The 27,553-nt window shown below is 39.4% G+C and overlaps 1 protein-coding gene across 1 annotated transcript in view; it reads right to left on the reverse strand.

The window, feature by feature from the left end:
* Positions 1-27,553, reverse strand: part of DNAH14 (dynein axonemal heavy chain 14) — a 341,596-nt gene that overhangs the window by 56,338 nt on the left and 257,705 nt on the right. The window contains exons 65-73 of the mRNA XM_064595530.1: positions 27,336-27,467; positions 26,592-26,687; positions 18,103-18,243; positions 17,005-17,220; positions 12,294-12,524; positions 11,474-11,595; positions 9,523-9,767; positions 6,076-6,497; positions 5,811-5,997 (exon numbers count right to left, since the gene is read on the reverse strand). Of these exons, the coding sequence (XP_064451600.1) occupies positions 5,811-5,997; positions 6,076-6,497; positions 9,523-9,767; positions 11,474-11,595; positions 12,294-12,524; positions 17,005-17,220; positions 18,103-18,243; positions 26,592-26,687; positions 27,336-27,467 (1,792 nt within the window). The remainder of the gene's footprint in view (positions 1-5,810; positions 5,998-6,075; positions 6,498-9,522; positions 9,768-11,473; positions 11,596-12,293; positions 12,525-17,004; positions 17,221-18,102; positions 18,244-26,591; positions 26,688-27,335; positions 27,468-27,553) is intronic.

Raw genomic sequence — 27,553 nt, forward strand, 5'->3', positions numbered from 1 at the left:
CAGGTGCCAGGGTCTCCTGCTTCTAAAGGCTGAATGATACTCCCTTGGAACTACACACTGTGTTCTGTGTGTCCCCTGATGGACTCATGGCTTCCACCTACTGGCTATGTGAACACTGCTGCTGGGGACGCAGGCGTGCAGAGAGCAGTCTGAAACCCTGCTTTCAGTTCTTCTGGCCGTATAACCAGTGTAGCATTCTTAGCTCATATGCAAGTTTTAACTTTAATTTTTTGAGGAGCCTCCATACCGTTTTCTGTGAGAGCTGTACCAGTTCATAGTCCCACCAACAGCGCACGAGGGCTCCAATGCCCGCACACCCTCGCCAGCACTTTTTTAATTTTCTGGTTTATTGTTTTGTTTTTTACAGTAGCCATCCTACTGGATATGGTCTTGTGATTTGCATTTCCTGATGATTGAGGATATTGACCATCTGTTCACGTGCTTCATCTTTAGAGAAATGTCTATTCAGGTCCTTGACCCATTTTAAAATTGGGTTACTGGATTCTTGTTGAGTGGTCAAAGTTCTTTATATATTTTATACATTATCTCCTTACCAGATATAGGATTTGAAATTGTTTCTCTCATTCAGTAGGTTGCCTTTTTATTCTGTCGATGGTGAGTTTTTAAGTTTGATGTCATTCCATTTGTCTATTTTTGCTTTTGTTGCCTGAGCATTGGTGTCATATCCAAGAGATCATTGCCAAGTCTGGTGTTATAAAACTTTTCCCTTATGCTTTCTTCTAAGAGTTTTATAGTTTTAGGTCTTATGTTTAGATCTTGAATCCATTTTGAGTTTATTTTTGTATTTGGTATAAGATAAGGGTCCAATTTTGTTCTTTTGCACGTAGATACCCAGTTTTCCCAGCACCATTTGTTAGACACTGTCCTTTCCCCATTGAGTGCTCTTTCCATCCTCACTGAAGATCATTTGACCATATATGTCTTAATTTCTGGGCTCTCTGTTCCATTCCATTGGTCTATTTATCTGTCTTTATGCCAGTGCCAGGCTGTTTTATCGCCGCTTCATAATATAGCTTGAAACCAAGATGTATGATGACTCCAACTTTGTTGTTTTTCAACATTGTTTTGGCTATTTGGAGTCCCTTGAGATTCCATATGAATCTCAGGAAGAATTTTTCTATTCCTGCAAAAAGTTCTATTGGGATTTTGTTAGGAAATGCATTGATTCTGTAGATTGCTTTGGGTTAGTATGGACATCTTAACAATATTGTCTGCCAATCCATGAACATGGTAAATGTATTCCATTTATTTGTGTTGTCTTCAATTTCTTTCAGCAGTGTTTTGTAGTTTTCAGTATATGCGTCTTTCACCGCCTTGGTTAGGCTTATTCCTAAGTGTTTTATTCCTTTTGCTGCCATTACAAATGGGATTGTTTTCTTAATTTCCTTTTCATATTATTTGTTGTTAATGTGTAGAAATACATTATATATGTTGTTAATGTATAGAAATGCATAATATAGAAATGCATCTGATGATGTATGTTGGTTTTGTATCTTGCAACTTTGCTATATTGGTTTACTAGCTCTAACAGTGTTTTCATGGACTCTTTAGAGTTTTCAACATGTAAGATCATGTCATCTGTGAACAAATAGAGTTTTACTTCTTCCTTTCCTATTTGGATGCCTTTTCTTTCTTTCTCTAGTGCATTGGCTAGAACTTCCATGCTAAAAACAAGTGGTGAGAGCAGGGGGCATCCTTGCCTTGCTCGAGATCTTAGAGAAAAACTCAAGAGTTTCACCACTGAGTAGGATGTTAGCTGTGGGTTTTTCACAAATGACTTTTATTGTGTGGAGGTAGTTTCCTTCTATTCCCAGTTTGTTGACTGTTCTTAATTCCTAAAGAGTTGAATCTTATCAAATGCTTTTTTTTGCATCATTAAGATGGTCATGTGGTTTTGTCCTCATTCTGTTAATGTGCTTATTACATTGACTCATTTTCTTATATTGAAACAGCTTTGCATTCCACGAATAAATTGCATTTGGTCATGGTGTATAATCCTTTTACTATGCTATTGAATTTGGTTTGCTGTATTTTGTGGAGAATTTTGACATCTATAGTCATCAGAAATATCAGCCTGTAGTTTTCTTTTCTTATAGAATCTTTGGCTTTGGTATCAGGGAAATGCTGAACAAGCTTAGAAGTATTCCCTCTTCAATCATTCTTCTTCTTCTTCTTCTTTTTTTTTTTTAAGAGTTTCAGGAAAATTTGTGTTTATTCTTTTTTAAATGTTTGCAGAGTTTTCCAGGGCAGCCATCTGGCCCAGCACTGGCATCCAGTGCAGAAAAGAAAAAATTTCTTTTCTCTGTTCGGAGATTTTTGCTTACTGAATCAATCTCCTTACAAGTTATAAGTCTATTCAAATTTTGGTAGATTATACATTTCCACTTCTTCTAGGTTGTCCAATTTGTTGGCATATAACATTTCGTAGTGTCTCCTATCATCTTTTTTATTTTTGTGGTATCAGTTTTAATGTTCCTGCTTTCATCTCTGATTTTAGTTATTTGAGTCTTCCTTTATTTTCTTGTTAATCTAGCTAAGAGTTTGTCAATTTTGTTAATATTTTCAGAAAGCCAGCTATTAGTTTTGCTGATTTTTCTATTTTTTTTTAATGCTCTATTTTATTTATTTGTGCTCCACTCTTTATTGTTTCCTTCCTTCTGCTAGCTTTGTAGTTGGTTAGTTCTTTTTTTTGCTAGTTCTTTGAGGTGTCGGGTTAGGTTGTTTATTTGAGACCTGCTTTTTTAATGTATGCATTTATAAACTTCTCTCTTAGTACTGTTTTTGCTGTATCCCGTAAGTTTTGTTATATTGTGTTTTAATTTTTATTTGTTTCAAGATATTTTCTAATTTCCCTTGTAATTTCTTTGACCCGCTGGTTATTTAAAGGTATGTTGTTTAATATCCAGATATTTTTGGATTTCTCATGTGATACTGATTTCTAGTTTCATTCTGTTGTGGTCAGAAAAGCTACTTTATATGTCAATCATTGTGCTTACTGTTTAGCATAAGAAAAAACAGGAAACCCAAGTCTCTAACTTGAAAGAGTGGTTACATAAGTTTTGGTCCATTCAAATATTGGAATGTTGTGCAGACATTAAAAAGTCTTAAGTATATTTATTGATGTAGGAAGCTACCGTTGACATATTATTAATTTCAAAAAAAGTAAGTCTGTACAGCAAAGTCACCTGAAAGAATACACATGAATATTCCTATATGAATATGAATATATGTAAAGAATATATATATGGAGGGAAACTAGTGGAAGGACAACCCACAGAAATATTAATAGTGATTATCTCTAGGGCGCCTGGGTGGCTCAGTTGGTTAAGCGACTGCCTTCGGCTCAGGTCATGATCCTGGAGTCCCGGGATCAAGTCCCACATCGGGCTCCCTGCTCAGCAGGGAGTCTGCTTCTCCCTCTGACCCTCCCCCCTCTCATGTGCTCTCTCTCATTCTCTCTCTCTCAAATAAATAAATAAAATCTTAAAAAAAAAATAGTGATTATCTCTAGATTGTGGAATTACATTATTTATTTCTTTTTGCTTATCTGTAGGTTGGAATGGTTTGTTTAATAAACACGTACTGCTTGTATAACTAGAAAAATGGAAGCTATTACATTGTTGTTGTTGTTTCTTAAAATATACCGAGGATGTTTTTAGGCTTCCAAGTGCAGTGGACGCCTCATGGGTCGGCTTTTCTGCTGCATGACCTTGTCTCCTGGTCACAGGTGGGTGGTTCAGGAGTAGAGTCCTGATGGCACTCAGACCCACCCTCCTGGAGACTCGGTGTCTGACCATGAGGCCCAGGGCCTGAGAACTGCTGGATGTTGGGTTAACAGTGGTTGCTGGTTCGTCTCACGTTGGTGCTTGGTTACTCATATTTTCCTTGCTGTTTTCTGAGATACCCCAGAATCCTTCTAGACATTTAAATTTTTATTTTGGTTTAAGATATTGAGTCATTGTTGTCCGTTTTTGGCAAGCCCAAGAATCTTGGTAAACTCACAAGAGCATTTATTAACTCAACATTCGTTTACCAAACATCTACTTTATACCAGGCTTTGGTACAAGTAGAAACAAACAACAAAACAAAACTCTCCAAATGTCTGGTATCCGCTAGAGCAATTCTTTGATATTTCCATTCTGACTGAAGTCTTTGCTAATAGTCTCAGAACCACCACCTTTTCTTCCTCAGTGAGAATGTCAGACCACCTTTAGCTTTATATTTTTTGTGACTTAAAATTACAACACAGCACAACAACGTCAATGTACTTCATGCCACTGAACTGGACACTTAAAAATGGTGAAGAAGGTAAATTCTACGTTATGTGTATTTTACCACAATTAAAAAAAATGAATATACTTAAAACTGTACGACACAGGAGGATTTGAACAGATTCTATACGTGGTGATTTCTGCCTAAGCATTTTGCACAAGCATAGTTTTTGTGGTTCAAATTTTCCAGGAATTTTCCTAAGACACTGCAGGTGACTAGTGATACAACCTGCCTTCATTGAGCGACCCATCTCCCAAATAAAAGCACCAAAAATCCGAAAGTAAAAAACTCTTATGGAAAGATTTCAGAATGAAGGAACTGCATTTAATATTCCAGTGGATTTTATTTAAATTCATTTTTTGTTTGCCTTCAGAATGTGTGTTAGATGATGAGGAAATCGTAGACATCTTAAGAAAAGCCAAAATGACTTCAAATGAAATTTCAAAGCGCATCAAAGCAACAGAAAAAGCGGAAAGTCAAATCCAAGAGACGCGCAAAAGCTATCTCCCCATTGCTACCCGAGGTGCCCTGCTCTACTTCCTGGTGGCCGGGCTCGCCCAGGTCAACTGCATGTACCAGTTCTCCCTAGACTGGTTTCGCCAAGCGTTCATTCAAGCAGTAGTCTCCAGAAGAAAAGAACAAGAAGAACCCGGCTCCAAAAGGGAGGCGATGCCTCTGAAGAAAATTCGTGATACTACAAACCTCTCAAAAGAACCAAAGTTAGAAAGTGAGGGAAATCTCTCCCAGAGATTCCACACTTGAACAGTGGAATCTGTTCAAATCCTCCTGTGTCGTACAGTTTTAAGTATATTTATTTTTTTTAATTGTGGTAAAATACACAACATAGAATTTACCTTCTTCACCATTTTTAAGCATCCAGTTCAGTGGCATGAAGTACATTGACGTTATGCTGTGTTGTAATTTTAAGTCACAAAAAATATATGTGAGTAACCGAGCACCAACATGAGACGAACCAGCGACCACTGTTAACCCAACATCCAGCAGTTCTCAGGCCCTGGGCCTCACGGTCAGACACCGGGTCTCCAGGAGGGTGGGTCTGAGTGCCATCAGGACTCTACTCCTGAACCACCCACCTGTGACCAGGAGACAAGGTCACGCAGCAGAAAAGCCAGCCCACGAGGCGACCACTGCACTTGGAAGCCTAAAAATATCACTCTAGGTGGTATTTAATCAATGTGTGTGTGCACGTGTGTGCTTGTGCACACGTGCGCATGTCCCTAAGGTCTAGCATTGGGCGTTCAGATTTACAGATTAGGATTACAATAACCATAGCAAATGCCTTCCACTCATTCATTCAGAAATTACTGAGTACCAATTATGTGCTCAACATATAAGGACACAGCAATGAATTAAACGTCACACCTGACCTCAGCTGCTTTTAGTTTAACCCACATAGAACCACTGACCTGGAGCACCTTAAAAATCTCTCCGTGTTTTTCAGGGAAACATGTTTTTAATGGCTTTTAACAGAACCCAGAGCAGTACCTTTTACTTACTATTAAGTTTGACCTGGGGCATTATACCTTTAATATTTATCAACATGCCAGAATGTAGGAAGAGGTCCCATTCTTCATCCGGTAGGGACCCGATGTCATCACCATTAGCGTTATTTTGCATGATTGTGATGCAGAGCCGGAAGGAGAAGCACAGTTTATGTTGGTTAAATAGAGCTGAAGAGACCACCTAGGGGGGAAATGGAGAGTTAGCCCAGCCGGCCTAGATTAAATACATATGCAAAATTCACATGCAAGGATGTCTCACCTTAAAAATACTTCTTGTCAACACATCGATTGAATTTTTAAGATGTCTCTGGGAGAGATTTCCCTCACTTTCTAACTTTGGTTCTTTTGAGAGGTTTGTAGTATCACGAATTTTCTTCAGAGACATCGCCTCCCTTTTGGAGCCGGGTTCTTCTTGTTCTTTTCTTCTGGAGACTACTGCTTGAATGAACGCTTGGCGAAACCAGTCTAGGGAGAACTGGTACATGCAGTTGACCTGGGCGAGCCCGGCCACCAGGAAGTAGAGCAGGGCACCTCGGGTAGCAATGGGGAGATAGCTTTTGCGCGTCTCTTGGATTTGACTTTCCGCTTTTTCTGTTGCTTTGATGCGCTTTGAAATTTCATTTGAAGTCATTTTGGCTTTTCTTAAGATGTCTACGATTTCCTCATCATCTAACACACATTCTGAAGGCAAACAAAAAATGAATTTAAATAAAATCCACTGGAATATTAAATGCAGTTCCTTCATTCTGAAATCTTTCCATAAGAGTTTTTTACTTTCGGATTTTTGGTGCTTTTATTTGGGAGATGGGTCGCTCAATGAAGACAAGTTGTATTTCTGAATAATTTGGTTAATAGCACACATCCCCCCCATCTCTTCTTTATATTACTTTAGTAGATGGATGCTATTTTCATTATAAGCATACGATAAATAGCCACTTGGTCATAAGGAATGACCCATCATCCGCATAGACAAGGAGACAAAATTTCCAGAAAATAGCACATGCATTCTGATATCCTCTGTTGTTTTCTATTTTACTAAACAATAAAGTTGGTAATGACCAACGGAATTGATTTCTCATTCCACGAACAGGTTGCAACTTACCTTTTGAAAAAAGCACTGCTCTAGAAACAGAATAATTCTCTCCCTTTCAAACATTCAAGACGGTTCTCCTATTTCCATTATAAACTCTTCTATTTTATGAACATTCCCATCTTCCTCAAGTGCTTTTGTTAATGATACGATTTATAGACTCCTCACTATCCTTGATGCTTACACCACACACATGTTAGTTTGAGAAGAGTCCTCTTAAAGTGTGGTATTGATGTGGGAAACAAAGACAGAAGGAGATGTAGATACCATCAAATGTCCTTATAAGCTGCAACCCATTGCCAAGTATTTGAGGCAGGCTGAGCATAAGGTTCCTCCAGGAAGCTCCGACTGTCTTCACTGTCTACAAGTAAATGCCTTGCTAGAGGAAAAACCACCTTGTTTTGACAATAGCAAGGCCTCCAGTGTCCTGAGGATCTTCTTTAGCATATGAAAGTCCTTTGGGAACTTTTCTTATTTTTACTTTCCACAACCACCAAGGTATATAACCAGTTGCTCCTCACAATCCCGGGACAGCAACTCTTTCTGCCCGCGGATCCCATCCCCGTGCTTTAACAAAACCACCATTTTGCACCAAAGACGTCTCAAGAATTCTTTCTTGGCCATCGGCTCTGGACCCCATCAAACCTCACCAAAAACATTTAAAAATTACATCCATATCAAGAACTAAACACAGCTTCATATCATCCTTGTAAGGAATTATGGGAGTATTACATTCCATGACCTGGATACCATATTCTGATTGATTTTAGTGAAGCTTCCTAGTAATGTTGGGACCTCGGCTGTGGGCTACTTCTTGGTCCCCACCCACCACACCATTGCCCACAAGGAGTGGGTGGCCACCCTAAAGATACACTATTTACAAAGAGACAGTAAGGATGATCTACTTTACTAAAACTTGGGAAAAGGGAGGAAAAATATGTACCAAATCGATCGAGGAGTCTTTTTATTTAGTTTTTTTTCAAGAACAATTTATATTATAACCACTATTCGTAAAAGGTTAGTCTTTAAAAAAAATCTTATAGTGTGATGGGTGTTATCATAAACAACTTTCCATTTGTCTCATTAAATCTATCTTTTGTCCAATTTAGGCAAAAGTTACAGCCAAACATGACATCTGTCATACAGTGGTTCCTAGAACAGGAGAGACTATACTTGTGAGTCTTGTTAGACCAACAGTCATCTCCTGTGGGTCACGTCATCCCTAGGTGTCCTGGTTTTGCTCCCTAAAGAGTGATCAGCTGCTGATTCATTCCAACCTTCCCAGAGAAACAGATGTGACAACCTGGTCCATGCAACCTCGTCCTAGTCTTGTCATGAACAGAAGCATGGCTCAGCTGTGTGTTACACAGAAATAGTGTATTAGGTGTAATAAAATAGGAAGGAATACAGTCAGAGCCTTAATAGGGAACTAAAGTATCGGAGAGACTTTCAAGCCCCACTGAGTCACCAGTTAAGAGAGAATGGCAATCCACCGCTAGATAAAAAGTATTTGATCACAGAGGAGTCAGGAGCTGCGATACTGTGACTTATAATAGGAAATATACAGGAGGTCTTCATCCCCATCTCTGGCTTAGAGTGCTGAATATCCTGGGGATGAGAGGAATAAAGGCATCTTTTGTTATGTTAATTAGGTGACTTTAGTCTCCATCTAAGGGTGGGGTGGTTGCCAGGACAGTGACCCCCAACAGAGGCCCTGCATCCATCCTCCACATCTCGCCTCACACATCTCTTTCACCTGGCTGTTCCCAGTTCATCCTTTCAGAAGAGACCAGTAATCCAGTGAGCAAACAGGTGTCATCCTGAATTCTAGTCTGCTAGCGAACTAGAACTAATCAAACCTCAGGAGGGGCTTTGCTGGAACTTCTATCTGGAGCCCATGTGTGGGGAGGGGCAGCCTTGTCCGACTGAAACCTTAAGGGGTAGATCGGGTCAGAATGGAGTTGAATTGTAGGACATCCACCTAGTGTCTGAGCATTGTTATTAGCATGGGGGTACCCCATCCTGCATGTTGAAACTGGATATCCAGATCCGCTTTTAGGAGCAGATAGGTCAGTGTGCCCCCAGGAACTTATAGTGCTTTAGATTTGGTTGTTTAGAAGTTATATTGTTAAGATTTAAAGACTATGGTTTGTGTTGAAGAGGAAAATAATTTCTACTGCTGTTTTAATAAAACACCATATTTTAATGGGATACATATGAGTAAGTCACTGGATTCTGTCCTGGTATATTTTATTATTAATACTTGGGGAAAACCTCATCTTTTGGTCTCTACAATCTAACTTGATACATATAACAGATGTCAGATATATGACGGAGTGGCCTCCATAAGATTTTTCTTACATCTTGCATGATTATCTTGTGGCCAATGTCGTACAGTATAATGAGCTAAAGCAGAGGTAGGAATGTAGGAACATCAACATCCACAGTGTTTTCATTTTAGAAATGGGGTGTTTCACCCATATTAATCAGTTATCTGGTGGAAATGCAGATCTGATATTTTGGGTACCAATCCAGAATGTGGTTCTTAGAGCTTTCATTCTGTCCTTCACAGAGGTACACAAAGGTCTCCTAACATCACTAAAGACCTGCACTAACCTTGTGCGTTCTGCAGTACATTCAACGTTTTTTCCTCTAGTTCTTCAAGGGTTGTAGCATCGAGGGAAATACTCTCCAATAGTTGGAGACGTTGATTTTCTAAGGAAGGAACTTCATGAGTTAATATGGTAGATAGGAGCTCTTCTTGCAAACCTTGGAATGTTACGGTGAAGTTGATCATTGTAACAAAGTTATACACTGCCTGAGGAAAATGGGGGTTGTCTATTTCTGTAGATATGTATAACCTAAAGAATGAGAAAGGCACCGGTTAGTCAAAGGGTTTGTAGAGGAAAAAAAAACTAATTAAATAATGGAAAAAATATTTCTCCTGGAAGTAAAGAAGGTTAATTTTTAGTGTTGTTCAGCCTTGTACACAGAAGAGGCTCTTGCTTTACACCGTGTGAATACGTTTGCTATTCACAACTTTAAGAAATACAACCATAGATGATGTCCCTACTACATCTGGTGAAACATTGGGACAGAGGAAAGTAAAGTGCTAGTTAGTAGGAGCTTTGACCCGCCGCTAGATGATTGTCAATACTGTGGTTTTTACTGTGAGTGAGAGCCTGGTGGAGGGTGTGAGTAAAGGGAGGACGACCTTCCCTAAAGGGACCACTGCTGCCCAGAGAGTAACCTGGGATGGGAGGCTTGGGGGTGGGGGAGAAGGAAGCCAGGAGACTGGTTTGTGAGTGAGTCTGGAGTGGGGTGGTCTGGGGTGGGAGCGAGGGTCAGGAGTGATTCTTGACCTTGCTTAGTCTCCCCAACAACTCAGCCCAGCAGGGACAGCTCCTCGTTCCATTTTAGGAAGAGAGGTTCAATAAGTCGCTCACATCCCGTGGCCACACAGTGACAGAGTGGGGAGCCGGGTCCTGTCTGCCCCCCACACGGGTGCCCTCCACCACCTCCTCAAACACACAATTGAATATGGGCACCAGGTGGGCAATTCGGCAAAATGTTACATCATTAGCCTTCCTAGAGCTGTTGCTCAAGCAATAATGTTCAGGGAGAAAGGAAGAACCGTGTCCTGCAGAACGCTGCGCCCTGGAGAGTGTTTGTCACATTGAAGGGGTGTCATGTCCTTGGAAGAAAGAATCCTGTTGGTTTAGCCTAGTGCTTTTAAGAAGTATGGGGCCCTTTCTTGAGTGACACCCTAGAATGTTGTTCTGAGGAACATACTTTGCAAGAAGGAGGGAGGCTGGGCGAGGGGAGTCCAGGCTGTGTAAGTGTGGTGAGGGGCAAGGCTGTGGAGCCCGGCCCGGGGGCAAGGACCCACTGACCACACAAGCACTCAGAGTGTTAGGACCCCTGTAAGTCAGTGGAGTGCACTGGCTGGGCACCAGTAAACCCATCTTCCAGCTCCCCTTGCTGACAACTCGCTCACACAGTGAATTCAAGGGCAGAGTGGGAATTCTATTTTTGTGGTAAGTAAATCTGACTCTATAAAAGAGCTTTGTGACGTTGGCAAGGGGGGGAGGTGGGAAGGTGGGGGTTGCATTCCAGAAGGTCCCTTGCTGCTGGGAACATGGATACAATGTTTTTATCAGCCCACACGGAATCTCTTTTTGCTCTGGATATCCAATATGGATTTTGTTTTTTAAAGGAGCAGAAGGTTTTCCTGCTGAAATAAAATGTTAGGCAAAGAGATCAACTGGAGTTCTTGTTGATCAAGTGGGGCCAGGCTTTGTACACCTTCTGGGGACTCCCCCTGGACCTGTGGGTCTTATCAGGAACAGCATGGAGAATGCTGGTTTGGAAAGCTTGATAAACAAAAGTCAGTTCTCTATTCTGTGTACTGATGAGGGCAACCGGACACGCAGATAGACAAAACGTTCACAATGCAACCTCACTCTTTCCTCTGGGAGAAGCTTACCGGTATGGAAATACAGGCCTTCAATAGTATTGTCTTAAAAAATATAAACATTTGACTCAATTTCATAGGTAGAGACTTTACCTAAATTTGGAATTGTATTCAATCTCAGAATCATCAACCCTTATGAAATACTGTCCTCTTCTCTGATGGATATCCTTCTTCAAAATTGCCTTCAAACTTGGAGCTAATGTTTCAGGGAGATTCTGAAAAACCCAACAGACATAAATAAAAAGCTCATCTTATAACAAATCAATCAGTTGAAAAGACAGAGCATTAAAAAAAAATGTATATCTGGGGCGCCTGGGTGGCTCAGTCGGTTGAGCATCTGACTCTTGAATTTAGGCTCAGGTCATGATCTCAGGGTCGTGGCATCGAGCCCCACATCGGGCTCTGTGCTCAGCAGGGAGTCTGCTTGCGATTCTCTCTCTCTTTACCTTTGCTGCTCCCCTCCCCCACTCTTTCTTGTCTCTAAGAAAAATAAAAAGTAAATTTTGTTAGTATTTGGACACCAAAGAAAGCCTGATCTGAGAGAACTGAACATTGAAAAGTCACTGTATTTATTATTTTTTTAAAAAGATTCTATGTATTTTGAGAGAGAGAGAGTGCATGTGCAAGGGGGGAGGGGCAGAGGGAGAGGGAAAGAGAGACTCTCCAAGCAGACTCCCCGCTGAGCGTGGAGCCTAACACAGAGCTCGATCCCACGACCCCGAGATCAAGACCTGAGCCGAAATCAAGAGTCAGACGCTCAACCGACTGAGCCACCCAGGCGCCCCTGTTTATTTATTATTTTTTCCCTGACAAAGTTACCTGTAACTCAAAGCTTTTAGTTTCTATGCTTGGGGCACACAGTGTATATGTCAGCTGCATGGAATTAGGGAGTGAGGCCATTCTGCCCAAATACCTGCAAGAGGACACTCCCTCCTGTTTTCATAGCATTTTCAATTGTTTGGATGTAACCGCTGTCCTTGATGGAGAGCTCCTGTAGCCGGGGCCCTTCCATCTGCCGGATCCAGTTGTGCGCCTGCTTGTGCGGGTCAATCAGCAGCGGCCACTGCAGGCTGTTCTTGATCAGGATGGCGTTCTCGGTTGAATACTGACCAAGGGGGAGCCCCTGAGAATGCCATCGACCGATCTGGAACAAGAGCATTGTTACCTTACGGTTTCATACACTTGTTCACATCTTCAGGATCCTACAGGGTCACTGCCTTTAGGAAAATCAAATACTCTTTAAAAGGACGAAGGAGATGAACAATTTAAAATGCTGGGATATGAAATTTTGGTAAGATGAGTAATTATTCACTAAGTGACATTTTTCTGTTCATCAGGAAGGACAAATGCCCATCACAACAAAGATGATATGGGAGAGAGTTAAGAACTGTTCCCAAGGATCTTGGGCTCGAATGCACACATGAGCCATGCAAGAACACAGAATGATACAGAGGTAATTACAGTTCCTCTGTTGCACACCCACCTCCTGCCGAGCACACACGTACATTATCTAGCTCATTTGCGACAAAAACGCTCATTTCTCGGGAGGAGGAACCGGGGTCTGCCCATGGTCATCCTGTCAGAGGAAGACACAGACCCAGGGTTTGACTCAGACGCTGACTCCAAGACTGATAAACTTCTCATCCTTACAGAATCTTTGCCTGCAGCTCTGACTTCAGGGCAGTACCAGCAGGTTGGGAGGAAAAAGCCAGGAAGGCTCATGGAGGTCAGAGAAGGAACAGGACCCGGGGACGGTCCAGTGAAAGGTGGTAGAGCGTCCCCGGAGAAGCCAAGGATACGTGTCAGTTTTTAAAGGAAAGTAGTATTTTGTCTAAGCCTGTGAAGAACTGCATGCTCTCAAAAGGAAACCGGACAGGGGATGAAGAGTCCTGAAACCCAGGAGTAGCTCCGTCTGCACAGGTGCAGGAGAACCAAGGTCAGCGCGGGGAGAGAGACAAACTTCTGACCCAAGAGTTTCTATTCTAAAAAAACCAATCAGGGGGCACCTGGGGGGTCTCAGTCGGTTAAGCAGCTGCCTTTGGCTCAGGTCATGATCCTGGGGTCCTGGGATCGAGCCCCGTGCCGGGCTCCTTGCTCAGTGGGGTCTGCTTCTCCCTCTCCCTCTGCCTGTCCCTCCCCCTGCTTGTGCTCCCTCACTCTGTCAAATAAATAATCTTAAAAAAAATCATTTTGACTTCCATGCTTTTCTTTATTGTTTTACCAAAGTCCTAAATGCTCTAATTTCATTTTGCTAATTTTGAAACTTTAGATAAAGGCAATCTTCAAGATATTCCCTTTTCTGTCTGACCTCATCCATGTTGTTTTATAACTGTATTTATTCATTCTCACTGCTGTATTTAAGAACACACCTAGATTTATTTATCCATTCTACTGGTGAGGGCATTTAGAGTATTTCTCAAGTTTTAGGCTATTATGAATAATGCTACAATGAACATTCTTTTATATTCTTTTGATCAACTTACATATGCATTTCTTATGGATAAACACCTAGCAATGTTGGTCATGGGTTTTTTTTTTTAAGTAGGCTACACACCCAGCATGGAACCCAACATGGGGCTTGAACTCACGACCCTGAGATCAAGACCCAAGCCGAGATCAAGAGTCGGATGCTTAACTGGCTGAACCACCCAGGCACCCCAGGGATGTGTATTTTTAATACTTGTAGCTAAAGTCAGTTTTCTAAGATGATTTTGGCATTTTATATTCTCACCAGCAGTGTATGAGAATTTCTGTTACTTCATATCCATGTTCTTAAAATTATTAGTCTTTCAAATGTTAGTCCTTTTGGCTGATGTGTTACCATATCTCATTTTAGATTTAACTTTCATTCCCCTAATGAATAATAAGGTTAAGCACCTTTCAATTGTTTATTGGTGATTTTGTGAGCCGCCTGTTCAAGGTTCTTACCCACTTATTTACTGGCTTGTATGTCTTTTGCTTACTGATTGGTAGTAGTTCTTTTTATTGCAAATATCCTCTTCTATTCATTGACTTCTCTTTATATCTTCTGAGTGCTATCTTTTGATGAACAGAAAGTCTAAATTTTAATGTAATTCAATTAATGTTTTCCTTTATGGTTAGTTCTATTTAAAAAATCTTTTCTTGGGGTCATGAACATATTCTCTTAAATTATGCTTTACTGACTTGCCTTCCACAGTTAGGTCTACAATTCAGTTGCAATTGAATTTTTATATATGGTGTGAGGTAATAATCAAATTTCTTTCTTTTTTCTTTCTTTTTTTTGCTTCTGGATATTCACTATTTATTGAAAACACTACCCATTCCTCACTGCACTACGGTATCAGCTTTGTCATAAATCAGATGTCCACGTACGGGTGGGTCTGTTTCTGGGCTCTGTGTTCTGCCCCATTGGTGGTGGTGTTTGTCCTGCACTGGGACACAAATGGATAAATAATTCCACTGTCCCAACTAAATGTCCTAAATGTCGATATTTGATACAGCAAGTCCTTCCACCTTGTTCTTCATCAACAATATCTTAGACACGTTGGCTCTCTGCCTTCTCTTTTAACTTTCAGAATCAGTTTGTCAGGTAAGCACATACATGCTCCCCTACCTGCTGGAATGCTGATTGGGATTACACTGGATCTACAGTCCATTTGGGAAGAACTGGCAGCTTCAGGATACTGAGTCCTTTAGTTCATGAACATGGCATAACTCTTCACTTATTTAGGTTTCTTAAAATTTATCCCAATAGTTATTTTATAGTTTTATTTCTGTAAGTTTCACACAACTTCTTGATGGATTCATTTTGATGCTATGATAAATGGTATCTACAAACATTGTGCACCGTTTGTTGCTGGTGTAGAGAAATGCAATCAGTTTCTATATACTGACTTCAATTCCAGAAACATTGAGAAACTTTACTAAACTTCTATGAATTCTCATGATGTATCTATAGATCCTCTTGGATTTTCTAGGTACATATCTGCAAGAATTTCTATTTTTTGTTTTCTTCTTTTCCAATCCTAATATCTTTTTCTTGCCTTACTGCACTATCTAGGATCTCTGCTAGGGTGTTAGATACAGTGGAGATGGTGGATATGTTTCTAGTCTCAAAGGAAAAACTTTGACCAATGCTTCATTTTTTCAATTCTGATTGCTTCTCTGACCTATGGTTAGTTTGGGAGTGTATGTCCTAATTTCCAGAAATATGGGGATTTTCAAAGAAGCTTTTAATTATTGACTTCTAGCTTAGTTGCCTTTTGGACAGATAACGTACTCTGTGATTTCAGTCCTTTGATATTTGTTGAAACTTTTTTGTGGTTGGTTATATGGTCAGTTTTGGGCAGTGTTCTACATGTGCTTGCACAGAATGTGTAGGTTTCAGGTGTAGGCTGCAGTGTCCTGTGTATGCTCATTAAGTCTGTTTGCTGATTATGTTGCTCAAATTTTCTCTATTCTTACTCATTTTTGTGTTCTTTTTCTATGAGTTATAGGAAGAAGTGTGTTAAGATCTTTCACTAAGATTGTAGATTTGTCCATTTTTATCTATATTTCTTTTAATGTGTGCTTTAAAATTATTTGAAGTCTTATTAGTAGGTACAAATTCAGAATTGATAAAACATTCTTGGAGACTTAAACTAATTCTTATTGTAACATAAACTTATTTAATTCTAGTAATCCTTTTTTGCCTTATAGTCTGTTTTGTCCTTTTTTGGTAATCTGTGGTAAATTTCCTCCCATTTTTTTTTTTTTTTTTACTGTCAACCTTTACATTTTAGATGTGTCCTTTCTAAATAACTTATGGTTTCTGTTTTATGCTTTGGTTTATATTTTTATATGGTCTTAGAATCTTACCCTTTTAAGTGGACCTTTTAGACCACTTACATCTAATGTAATTATTGGTATATTTGGGTTTAAGTTGGTTATTAGCATTATGAAAATGAGAAGCCAGTATTTGCTTCTGAGATTGGATGGTCAGTTTAAGTTGGGTTATCAGTGGGGGAATCAATCTAAAATTACTCTTTGGGGATGAATAAAAAAAAGGTGTATTTCTTTTTTATCCCCTCAACATAGATAAATAGACAATAAATATTTATTGATAAATGTGAGGTCTATGTGTTTGGCTCTTTCTAAGAATACTACCTGTGGCTCAGTAAGTTCACCTATTTTACTTTTTTTAAAAATATTTTATTTATTCATTTTTAGAGAGAATGAGTGAGCGAGTGTAGGGAGGGGGAAAGGGAGAGAGGGCCTGATCCCACAACCCTGAGATCATGACCTGAGCCAAAATCAACAGCCAGATGCTTAACCGACTGAACCACCCAGGCGCCCTGAGTTCACCAATTTTATTAATGAAAGGGCCTTCTGGGACAGAAACTGGGCGAGGCAGTAGGATTACAGTGAGTAAGAGGATTTTCTGTGACTTTTGCCCAGAGGATGATAAATAAGAGACGTAACTAGCTGCAGCATTAGAACTATAATATAAAAAAAAAATTTTAAAGACCTGGAACAGATTATAGTATTTTCCTTTATCAAAACAATTTGGGGAAAGGATCCCAGTTTAAAAAAAAAAATGCATTTACACCCAAAATTCAAATCAACAACAGCCACTTAACTGGATAATAGAAACATGTTACTACCTCATGTTTTTGTGCCATAATTTCAATTAAGGAAAAGTTAGGAGACAAATAAATGTTGTTTTTAGGGCAAAGAGTCTCCCATTTGTTCACAATTAACTGGCGAAATTCTGCTGTTAACACTCCAGTGTAGACAATGCACGCTGCAGAAATAAGTATGTCGCCCAAAATTCCTTCCAACTTCTTGTCTATTTGATTGATTGTTTCTTGCCATCGAGTCTAAATGTTAAAATAAAAATGAGTTCTTGTTATTTGACATAAAATATACTATTATGAGACATTTAAGATATTCATGATCTCCAACTTGGATCCAGCATTGCTATTACTATTACTGTTCTCATGCTGTGTTTGCAATAGAATTAGTATTGGATAATATTATAAAACAAACAGTTTTCTAAGGGGAACATGAGTCCTATTCTTGGATTTGTCAACAGTGTTACATTTGTTAGCACCGATAGCCACGTCAAGTCCTCTGAGTCATAAAGCAGGATAATTTTTAAATAACAATTCATTATATTATTAATGGGGTTCCATAATACTAGTTACTGATATTTATTAAATCCTTCCATGTCTAACAGGAATTTTACTTTGAAAATCTCATTTGACACTTTCAATATCCTATTAAGTAAAAGCCATTTTAAGATCAGAAAGTTGAAACTTAGAGAAGATCAGCAGAACTTTAAAAAAAGAGATAAAAGAGGTCTGAGGATTGACAGAGAAGAATAAAATGTTCTTCTTCCTTATGACATCTCATCCCCTTTAGCCACTCTTGGTTTATGCATTTGGCTTGGGTTGTCCCTGTGCTCAACAGGGAAAGCTTACTGACAGTTTACCATGGACCTCATCAGACTGGAGAACTGTGGTCTGGGGAGCAAGAGAAAGTCAGGTTGGATCCTTGTAGTCTGTTGCCTCTGGGTTAAGACACTTGACCAGAACTCCTTTATTTTTATCATGAGTGCCTACTGATCTCAGTAAAAAACAACTGGATGATAAGATAGTTTTAGGGGGTACATAATACAACCTTGGGTGAAATAGCATCTTGGGGCTTGTCAAGCCCAGGAGAAATTACTGAAGGAGATACAGAGCCAAAGAGAGTCATGCCTTCTCATCCTCCAGCGTGGTTAGTAGGATAGACGCACACTGCAGGCGCTTGGTGGCCAGTTTTCTTCTGTTGGCTAAGAGTTGTTTTTCAGCAACTACGTCTTTGTAGGCTGCTTGCAAAAACAGCAGATGTTCTTCAACCTGAAAGAATTCATTCATTATTGAGACACACTACTACTCTCATTTTGCCTCAAGAGTTTAATTGTCACTTATATAAATACAGTGCATGGCCACTTCATTTTCACATCCTGGAAAATCTTCCTGGAGAGATGGGCTATGTTAACAATAAAAATGTAGTCAGTAAATAAATGATTCCTTGATACTCCAGTTTGTTTTTAAAATGCCACTTTCCTCAACAGGCTTTCGTACAAGCTCAGCATTTGGAGATTCATCATTTTCTGATTTCTTTTTCACACAGAGAATGTTATATCCAGTTTCCTTCTCCAAGAAAATGACTGAACTTTCTCATTCCACATACACTGACCAGCCCGGAGGAACTAATGGGGTTTTGAAGTGAGGCTGGTAGGATAAAGGGGCCTTAAACTATGCCTGGGCTGTCGGGGGAAAGGTATCGTCATGAATAGCTGACAAAATGATATTCTTAAATTAGCACTTATCTTGATAATGCCTTTGCTCAAAAGCATTTGGTGAATTTCTATAGAAATGATCACCCACGGATATGGCCCGAAGTTTTGGCCCCATCAATAAGAGCCTCCCTGATCCGATCCCAACCTCCCTCCCCAGAGTCGTCTCCTTTCCAGTAATATTACCCTGTAGCCAGACTGCTTTCTTCTGCATTTTGTCCACACTTCTTAAATGTTCTGGCCTCTGGGGTTTGGCTCACATCCTTCCCTTACCCTGAAATCGTTCCTTAAAGGGATGTAGATCCAAGGCATTCTTTAAAATCCATATTACATTCTAGCTGTCACGAAGCCTCAGTCCTGTCACATCCACACTGACGTACTGTTTATAACAGTCGTGAGAAGTAATTATTAATTGCCTGATATTATCTCTTGGGTTGTGCCTTATTATCTTTATATTATCCTTATATTGCTATTTATATTTTATATTTATATTTTTGAAAGATGTTTGTGTCTTCTCAAAATCTTTGAAGACAGTGTTTAGCATAGAGACTTGAACACAGTATGTTTATGAAATCATATGTACAAAATTGTGCTTACTGAACGCAGTTTCTAATTTATAATCCCCCCCCCCATTCTAAAGATGTTATCCTGGTGAAAATACCTAATTAAAAAAATATATATACACATTAGCTACTTTTGGCATGATTACTCTAACAATTTATTTATTCCTGGTTCACCCATAATAATTACTCAGTTGTTTCTACTCTAATATAAAATGCTGTTTTTGTTTGCTTGCTCATGCCCTCTGATTTTATTCTGAGAAAATGTTCTTGCTACTCATGACCTAGTGAGCTATATAAATATTCAAGTGTAGGATTTACTGATTCAATTAAGCACAATGAAATTCCTTTTTCTTTTTTTTTGCTTTGTATTGTAATTTGATTTCTTTTAGTTCCAGTGTAGTTAACGTACAGTGTTATACTAGTTTCAGGTGTACAATATAGTGACTCAACAATCTATACATTGCTCAGTGCTCCTCACAAGCACACTCCTTAATCCTCATCCCCTATTCCCCCACTCCCCTACCCACCTCCTCTTTGGTGACCATCAATGTGTTCTCTAGAGTTAACAGTCTGTTTTTTTGGCTTTTTCTTTGTTCGTTTGTTTTGTTTCTCAAATTCCACATATGAATGAGATCATATGGCATTGATCTTTCTCTGGCTGATTTCGCTTAGCATAATACCCTCTAGTTCCATCCACGTTGTTGCAAATGGCAAGATTTCATTTTTTATGGCTGAGTAATATTTTATAGTATATATACCACATCTTCTTTATCCTTTCATCAGTCGATGGACACTTGGGCCGCTTCCATATCTTAGCTATTGTAGATAACACTGCTATAAACATCGGGGTTCATGTATGTTTTCCAGTTAGTGTTTTCACATTCTTTGGGTAAATAACCAGTAGTGGAATTACTGATCATATGGCAGTGTTCAGTACCACTGATCCATACTGTTGTCCACAATGGCTGCACCCAGTTTGCATTCCCACCAACAGAGCATGAGGGTTCCCCTCTCTCCACATCCTCGCCAACACCTGCTGGCGACTCTCTGAGGTCAACAATGAGTGATACTGAACATCTTTTCATGTAAACCCATGAAATTTCCTTTTATGATAGGCACTATGTTCCCCAAAGGAACATTTTTAATGAATGCTCATGTGATATCATATGTTGTGGCATTATTTATTTCCCCTAAAGTTCCCTAGATTTTTTGGAAATATTTTTTATATTAGGGCCCAGGTGAATAAAAGACCTATTTTTTTAAACATAACTGAGTGAGAAGAAAATCTCAACGAAGGGCTTCAAACCAGTGGAGTTAACTACCACAGTCACTTTTAAAACACTAAGTGTATCCATTAACATTTTATATACATTTCAAATACACTTTTTTGAGTTCAATGAGTTAAAATATTAGAAACTTCTCGTGAAGGCCCTGGTTGCAAGCTGGAAGGGAATGTAGCCTATTAATAAGTACGGTTCTGACTGAAATTTAGAGTTTACTTTTTTCTGTCCTACCACTTGATAATAGGAAAAACAAATGGACAATATTATAAATAAGAATTTGTTGGGTAAATGAGTGAAAATACAAAAAATACACAAAAAAATCATGAATATCAGGAGAACTGGAGTAAATACCAAAATCGAATATACCAAGCATGAAAGAATATGTAATAGGGAGCTCTTATCCAAGGTGGCGATGGAGGAGGCATCTGAACTCACCTGCGCCTGCGGATGCACCAAACCTACAGCTACGCATGGAACAATTCCCCATGAAAGAAATCCAGAAACTAGCTGAGCAACTCCGACACACTGGGCCAATGAAGAGTCCTCACATCCCAACAGGAAAGGCTGAGACACACTCTCACCATAATCCTCACCCCTGGCACAGTGACACAAACAGGAGAACTCACAACTCCAGCTTCCCCCTGAGGGCAAAGGTTTTGAACCCAACCTCTAGTGTCTCAATTTTTAAGAGTGAAAGCCAAGAGTGCTTGCATCCCGACTGGAGCAAATACTTTCTAACTGGCTCCCCCCACCCCCCCGCCTCAGCACCCCAGGGCTCAGCATAGAGGAGGCAAATAGAAATGCCTGTCTCCCAGCTATTTGAAAGAGGCTGTGGCCTGCGGGTCAGGCTTCTAGTTTAGCACACATTTAGGGGTTGACTGTGATCCTCCCCAGGGACCTGGGAGGCTGGTACGTGCCCCGGCGTTGGTGGCGGTGGCCCAGAGGATATACCACTTGAGCACCTGTCTCTGGTGGCTTGTGTTTGTGGGTCCCATAGAACTACAGCAAACCAAGAAATGGTTCTTAACTGGCTCAGTGCCGAGGGCTCAGACAGAAACACCCATCTCCCAATCTGTCCCTGAAAAAAAACTACTTACACAGGATTCCAGGGAGCTGACTCACATGCTCCCCTTTGGGACACTAATTCTGAATTCTGGGAGCCTTGTTGTTCAAGGCTGCCTGGGCACTGCCATGGTGTGGGAGAAAAGCAGGAGCTCAGGCTGGACTGAGGAGGTTTTTATATCTTACACAAGACCATTCTGTCAGGATAGGGAGAGGTGGTTATTTTATCAAATGCACAGAGATCAACACAGACAGTCAAGGAAAATAAAGAAACAGAATTATCTATTCCAAACCACAGAAAAATAAAATAACTGACCTGAAAAATAAAACTATAGAGTAATATCCTTGATGAATATAGATGCAAAAATTCTCAACAAAATACCAGCAAACTGAATTCAAAAACACATTAAAAGAGGGGCGCCTGGGTGGTTCAGTCAGTTAAGAACACTTTAAAAGAGTTGTACACCATGACCATGTAGGATTTATCCCTGGGATGGAAGGTTGGTTTAACATATGCAAATCAATAAATATGTTACATCATATTAAGAGAATGATAAAAGTCACGTGATCATCGCAATAAATGCAGAAAAAGCATCTGACAGAATACAATATCCTTTCATGATAAAAAACATCAACAGATTGGGTATAGAAGGAACAAACCTTAAGATAATAAAGGGCAGTTAATACAAACCCACAGCTAACATTATACTCCACGGTGAAAAACTGGGAGTTTTTCCTCTAAGATCAGGAACAGGATAAGGATGCCCACTCTCATCATTCTTACTCACTGTAGTATTGGAAGTCCTGATTAGAGCAATCAGGCAAGACAAAGAAATAAACAGCACCCAAATCAGAAAGAAATTAAGTAAAAGTGTCACTATCTGCAGATGACATGCTTTTGTATATAGAAAATCCCAAAGACTCAACCAAAAAACTGTTAGAACTAATCAACAATGTTAGTGAAGTTGCAGGATATAAGATCAATATCCAGAAATCAGTGGCATTTCTATACAATAATAAAAACAGTATGGTACCACCATAAAATAGACACACAGACTAATGGAACAGAATAGAGAGCCCAGGATCAAATCCTGGCATATATGGTCAACTAATATTCAACAAAGGGACCCAAGACAACCCAACGGGAAGAGGACAGTCTCTTCAACAAAAGGTGCTGGGAAAACATGCAGAACAATGGAAATGGACTCCTACCTTATACCACTCACACAAATTAACTCAAAATAAATCAAAATACCATAAAACTGATACCATAAAACTCCTAGTAGAAAATGTAGGGAAGAAACTGCTTGATATTGGTCTTGGTGATGATTTTTTGGATATAACACCAAAAGCATAAACAACAGAAGCAAAAATCACCAATTGGGAGTACATCAAACTTCAAAGTTTCTGCAGAGCAAAATAAACAATTAACAAAATGAAAGGGAAGAAAATGAAAGGGTAACCTACAAAATGGGAGAACAGTTTTGTAAAACAGTTGGGTAAGAGGCTAATATCCAAAATATATAAGAACTTCTACAACTCAGTAACAAAAAACCAAACCATTTGATTAAAAAATGAGCAGACGATGGAGCACCTGGGTGGCTCAGTTGGTTAAGTGTCCAACTCTTGATTTAGGCTCAGGTCATGATCTCAGGGTTGTGGAATGGAGGCCCACATCAGGCTCTGTGCTTGGCGAAAAGTCTGCTTGGGATTCTCTCTCCCTTTCCCTCTGCCCCTCCCCCCACCCATGCGTGCTATCTCTCTAAATAAATAAATAAATAATAAACCTTTAAAAAAATGAGCAGAGGAGCTAAACATTTTTCCAAAGAAGACATACAGATGGTCAACAGACATGAAAAGATACTCAACATCACTGATCATCAGAGATGATTCAAATTAAAACCAGAGATATCACCTTACACCTGTTAGAACAGGTATCATCAAAAAAACAAAAGATAACAAATTTTGTGGCCCCATACAAATTTTAGGATTGTTTGTCCTATTTCTGTGCAAAATGCCTTGGAATTTTGATGGAGATTGCTTTTAATCTGTAGCTTGCTTTGGGTAGTATAGACATTTTACAATATTAACTCTTCCTAGCCATGTGCACAGACTCTTTTTCCATTCATTTGTGTCTTATTCCTTTTCTTTCATCAATGTCTTACAGTTTTCAGAGTACAGGTCTTTCACCTCCTTGATTAAATTTATTCTTAGGCATTTTATTCTTTTTGACACAATTGTCAATGTGATTGTTCTCTTACTTTCTTTTTCAGATAGTTTGTTGTTGGTGTATAGAAATACAAGTGATTTTTGTATATTGATTTTGCATTTTGCAACTTTACTGGCTTTGGTTATTCTACCAGTTTTTTTGGTGGAATCTTTAGGAATCTAAGTTAATGGTTTGTTAATGTTGGTGATCTTTTCAAAGAACCAACTTGGTTTCACTGATTTTCTCTTGTCTTTTGATTCTTTATTTTGTTTACCTCTGCTCTAATATTTATTATTTCTTTCCATCAGCTATATTTGGGGTTTAGTTTGTTCTTTTTCTAGTTCCTTAATGTATAAAGTGAGGTTGTTGATTTGAGATCTTTCTTCTTTTTAATGTAGCAATTTATAGCTATGAATGTCCCTCTGAGCACTGCTTTTGCTACATGCCATAAGTTTAGACACATTGTGCTCTGTTTTCATTTGTCTCTAAGTATTTTTTACCTTACCTTATGATTTCTTCTTTGACCCATTGATTGCTTTGGAGTTTATTGTTTGATCTTCATGTATTTGTGAATTTTCCAGTTTTCCTCTGTTCTTGGTTTCAAACTTCATTCCATGTGGTCAGAGAAGATACTTTATAGGATATCTGCCTTTAAGCATCCATGAAGACCCTTTCTGTGTGTTCTGCTGTTGGGTGGAGTGTTCCGTAGTGTCTGTAGGTTTCACTGGTTCTCTGTGCTCTTCATTCCTCTCTTTCCTTATCTGCTGTCTGATTGTTCTATCTCAGACCTTTGAAAGCTCTGATTTTTGCTTGTTTAGGCTTTTGAGTTTATTTTTAGTTGACTTTTAGTGACTAAGAATTTCCTGAAAACCGGGCACATCATTCAGGTTTTTAAATTTATTTACATAGAATTTCTAATAATTATTGAAAAACAACAAATGGACATTTCCATTAAATTAAAAATTACAGGTGAGCCTTGAACAACACAGGGGTTAGGGGTGCCAACCCCCCATGCAGCTGAAAATCCACATATAACTTCTGACTCCCCAAAACTTATTTACTAATAGCCTGCTATTGAGTATTACTGATAACACAAAGCATATTTTGTATGTTGCATATACTATATATTATATACTTATATATAGTATAAGAATATACTATATTCTTATAATAAAGCAAGGTAGAAACAAGAAAATATCATTAAGAAAATCATAAGGCAGAGAAAATACATTTACAGTGGTGTGCTGTATTTACTGAAATCAATCCAGGTAGAAGCGGACTTGCTGTTCTAGCCCGTGTTGTTCAAAGGTCAACTGTATTTCTTCTCAAACTCCCTGTTTACCAAGTTGTATAATGTGTAATTTTTTTCTTTAAATTATGAAGCAAACTTTTTCCTTTCCTGGGTTTGCTCCTTTCATTAACTTGTGTGTGGGACAGAAACAGGCTGATGGAGCCATGCCAGTTGTTAAAATACCGAACTATTTCTGCAGTGGTTGCTACGTGGTCCTGTGCCATGCCCTGGAGAGCACCCCCAGCCCTGCCACTGCCTGCCCCGGCCCTCTCCCCACTATTCCGTCTTCGCGGGTGGCCTCCAAGACCCCACGCTGCTCTATGACTGGTTGGCATCTGGGCTACACCAGCTACTGGATGGTTTGCGTATCACTCATGCAGAGGAGTGTTTTTAGTGGAGCAGGTAAGTGATTTTGAGTTAGACAGGCCTGGGTTAGAGCGTGGGCACCACTTAGAGGTTCAAGGTGTTGGACAAATTTACTGAATCTTTGACTTTAGTTTTCTCCCTTGGAAACATCTCCTTCTGAAAGCTGACTTGAGGATAGACTTCGAAAGACTGTATAAAGCCTCCATGTGGCACTTGGAACACAGTATACGCTCCGTAAATGTTAGCTACTAAGCAACACATCTCTAAATATGACTATATACGTACATTGTAAGTGGCAACAAAGAATTAGCAATAAAATGATATATCAATATAAAATACATTCGGTAAAAATTTGTTAATTTTCTCCAAAAATGTCCAATACTCTTTATACAGCTGAGTTTGCAAGAAATGCCTAGGGGGCAGGCAGGTGACATAAATGTTTGAAGTGAGTTGGGGGCTTCTTATAGCCAAGTGAGAGTGCCAGCCCATGGCTGCCAGATCTTCTGAATTTTCAAGTGAAGACCGAAATTCAAATTTTAAGTGAAATCCCCACATTTTACAATGTGGATAGCTACATCAGAATGGGGGCGGGGGTAGGGAGAGAGACCATCCACGCAAACACAAGACACCAAGAAGCGGGGCTGCATTTCCCTGCTGGGTCACCCCCTCTCAGAATGCCTGTGCGTGGGCTGGCGACCTCGCTCTCATAATGATATCCCTGTTTTAACTTCATACCGAGAGGTTTAAGAAATAACCATGTCTCCACAAAACAACAGAGTAATTGATACAAACAGGTTAAGGACAGTTTTTTAAGATCACAGATTGATATTGGGTAAGCCTTTGGTAGACAGAAGTCACAAAGCTCTCCTGGGAGAAATCTGGTGAAATGGTAAATTAATATATTAATGACATGGTAATAATTAGCATTATTGAGTGTTTTATTATGTGGAAGTCACCTTTACATATAGTCCCTGTATTATTTACTCAATCACAGTCTCTTCACTACCTTTATTATTATCCTCATTTTATCCTAAACTGATAAGACTCTACTGAGGTAATGACCTTTTCTTGGTGTTTCTGACTACTTCACAGAAAGCTGTTGCAAGCTTAACAAGCAAACAAATGTCTTACCAGCTGCAAACCTCTTTGTTTCTCGGCCAACCTTTGTTGTGCAATTTTAAGGACATTTTGAGCTTCAGCTACTTGGATTTGCTTAGGGCCCACCACCTAAAAAAGAATGCCACAACATTTAAGTGTTAAAAAATGTCAAGTTCACTGTTAAAAATGTCCCTTATGTTTGAAAGACATTTGTTAAGTGTCAATTCTTACAATCGGCTTTCCTAGAATTATATGTACAAGAGGGATATCCAGGGGGGCCTGGATGGCTCAGTCGTTAAGCGTCTGCCTTCAGCTCAGGTCATGGTCCCAGGGTCCTGGGATTGAGCCCCGCATCGGGCTCCCTGCTGGAAGCCTGCTTCTCCCTCTCCCACTCTCCCTGCTTGTGTTCCCTCTCTCACTGTGTCTCTGTCAAATAAATAAATAAAATCTTTAAAAAAAAAAAAAAAGAGGGATATCCAGTAATTTAATATGGTGAAACATGAAAACCAGCAGATAAAACAAGAGCATAGTTGCCATAAATAAAATAAAATCATAAAAAATAAAAATAAAAAATATAAATATTTATAAAATAAAAAGATAATAATAAAAATAAAATAAATAAAATTGATATCTGTTAGTGTAGTAACTTTGATTAAAGTAGTTTTCACTAGGAGAATTATTTTCAGCAGTTCACGTACACCTTGTGAAGTGCGCATTATCTCTGGGGCTCTCGTCTGACTTTGGGGCTGTTACCGACACTTGGGGGACAGAGCGTACCTTCTGTACTTCGTGGTAGTTATTCAAAGCTATGACCCACTGGCACATAGAGCAACAGGCAACAGAAACGAGAGCAATCTTGTTTGGGTTGAAATCAGGTAAGATTAAAATTTTTTTCAGCTTCGTGAAAACCTAGAGATAACACAATTCGTGTATTACAAGAAAATGAAATGTTACTGACCCAAAGTTTTTCCCAGTCCACATTAAAATAAACTTGT

This window comes from Mirounga angustirostris, unplaced genomic scaffold (assembly GCF_029215605.1).
Source record: "Mirounga angustirostris isolate CCGP_5_RB_7025 unplaced genomic scaffold, mMirAng1.0.hap1 SCAF_6, whole genome shotgun sequence".
Lineage (NCBI taxonomy): Eukaryota > Metazoa > Chordata > Mammalia > Carnivora > Phocidae > Mirounga > Mirounga angustirostris.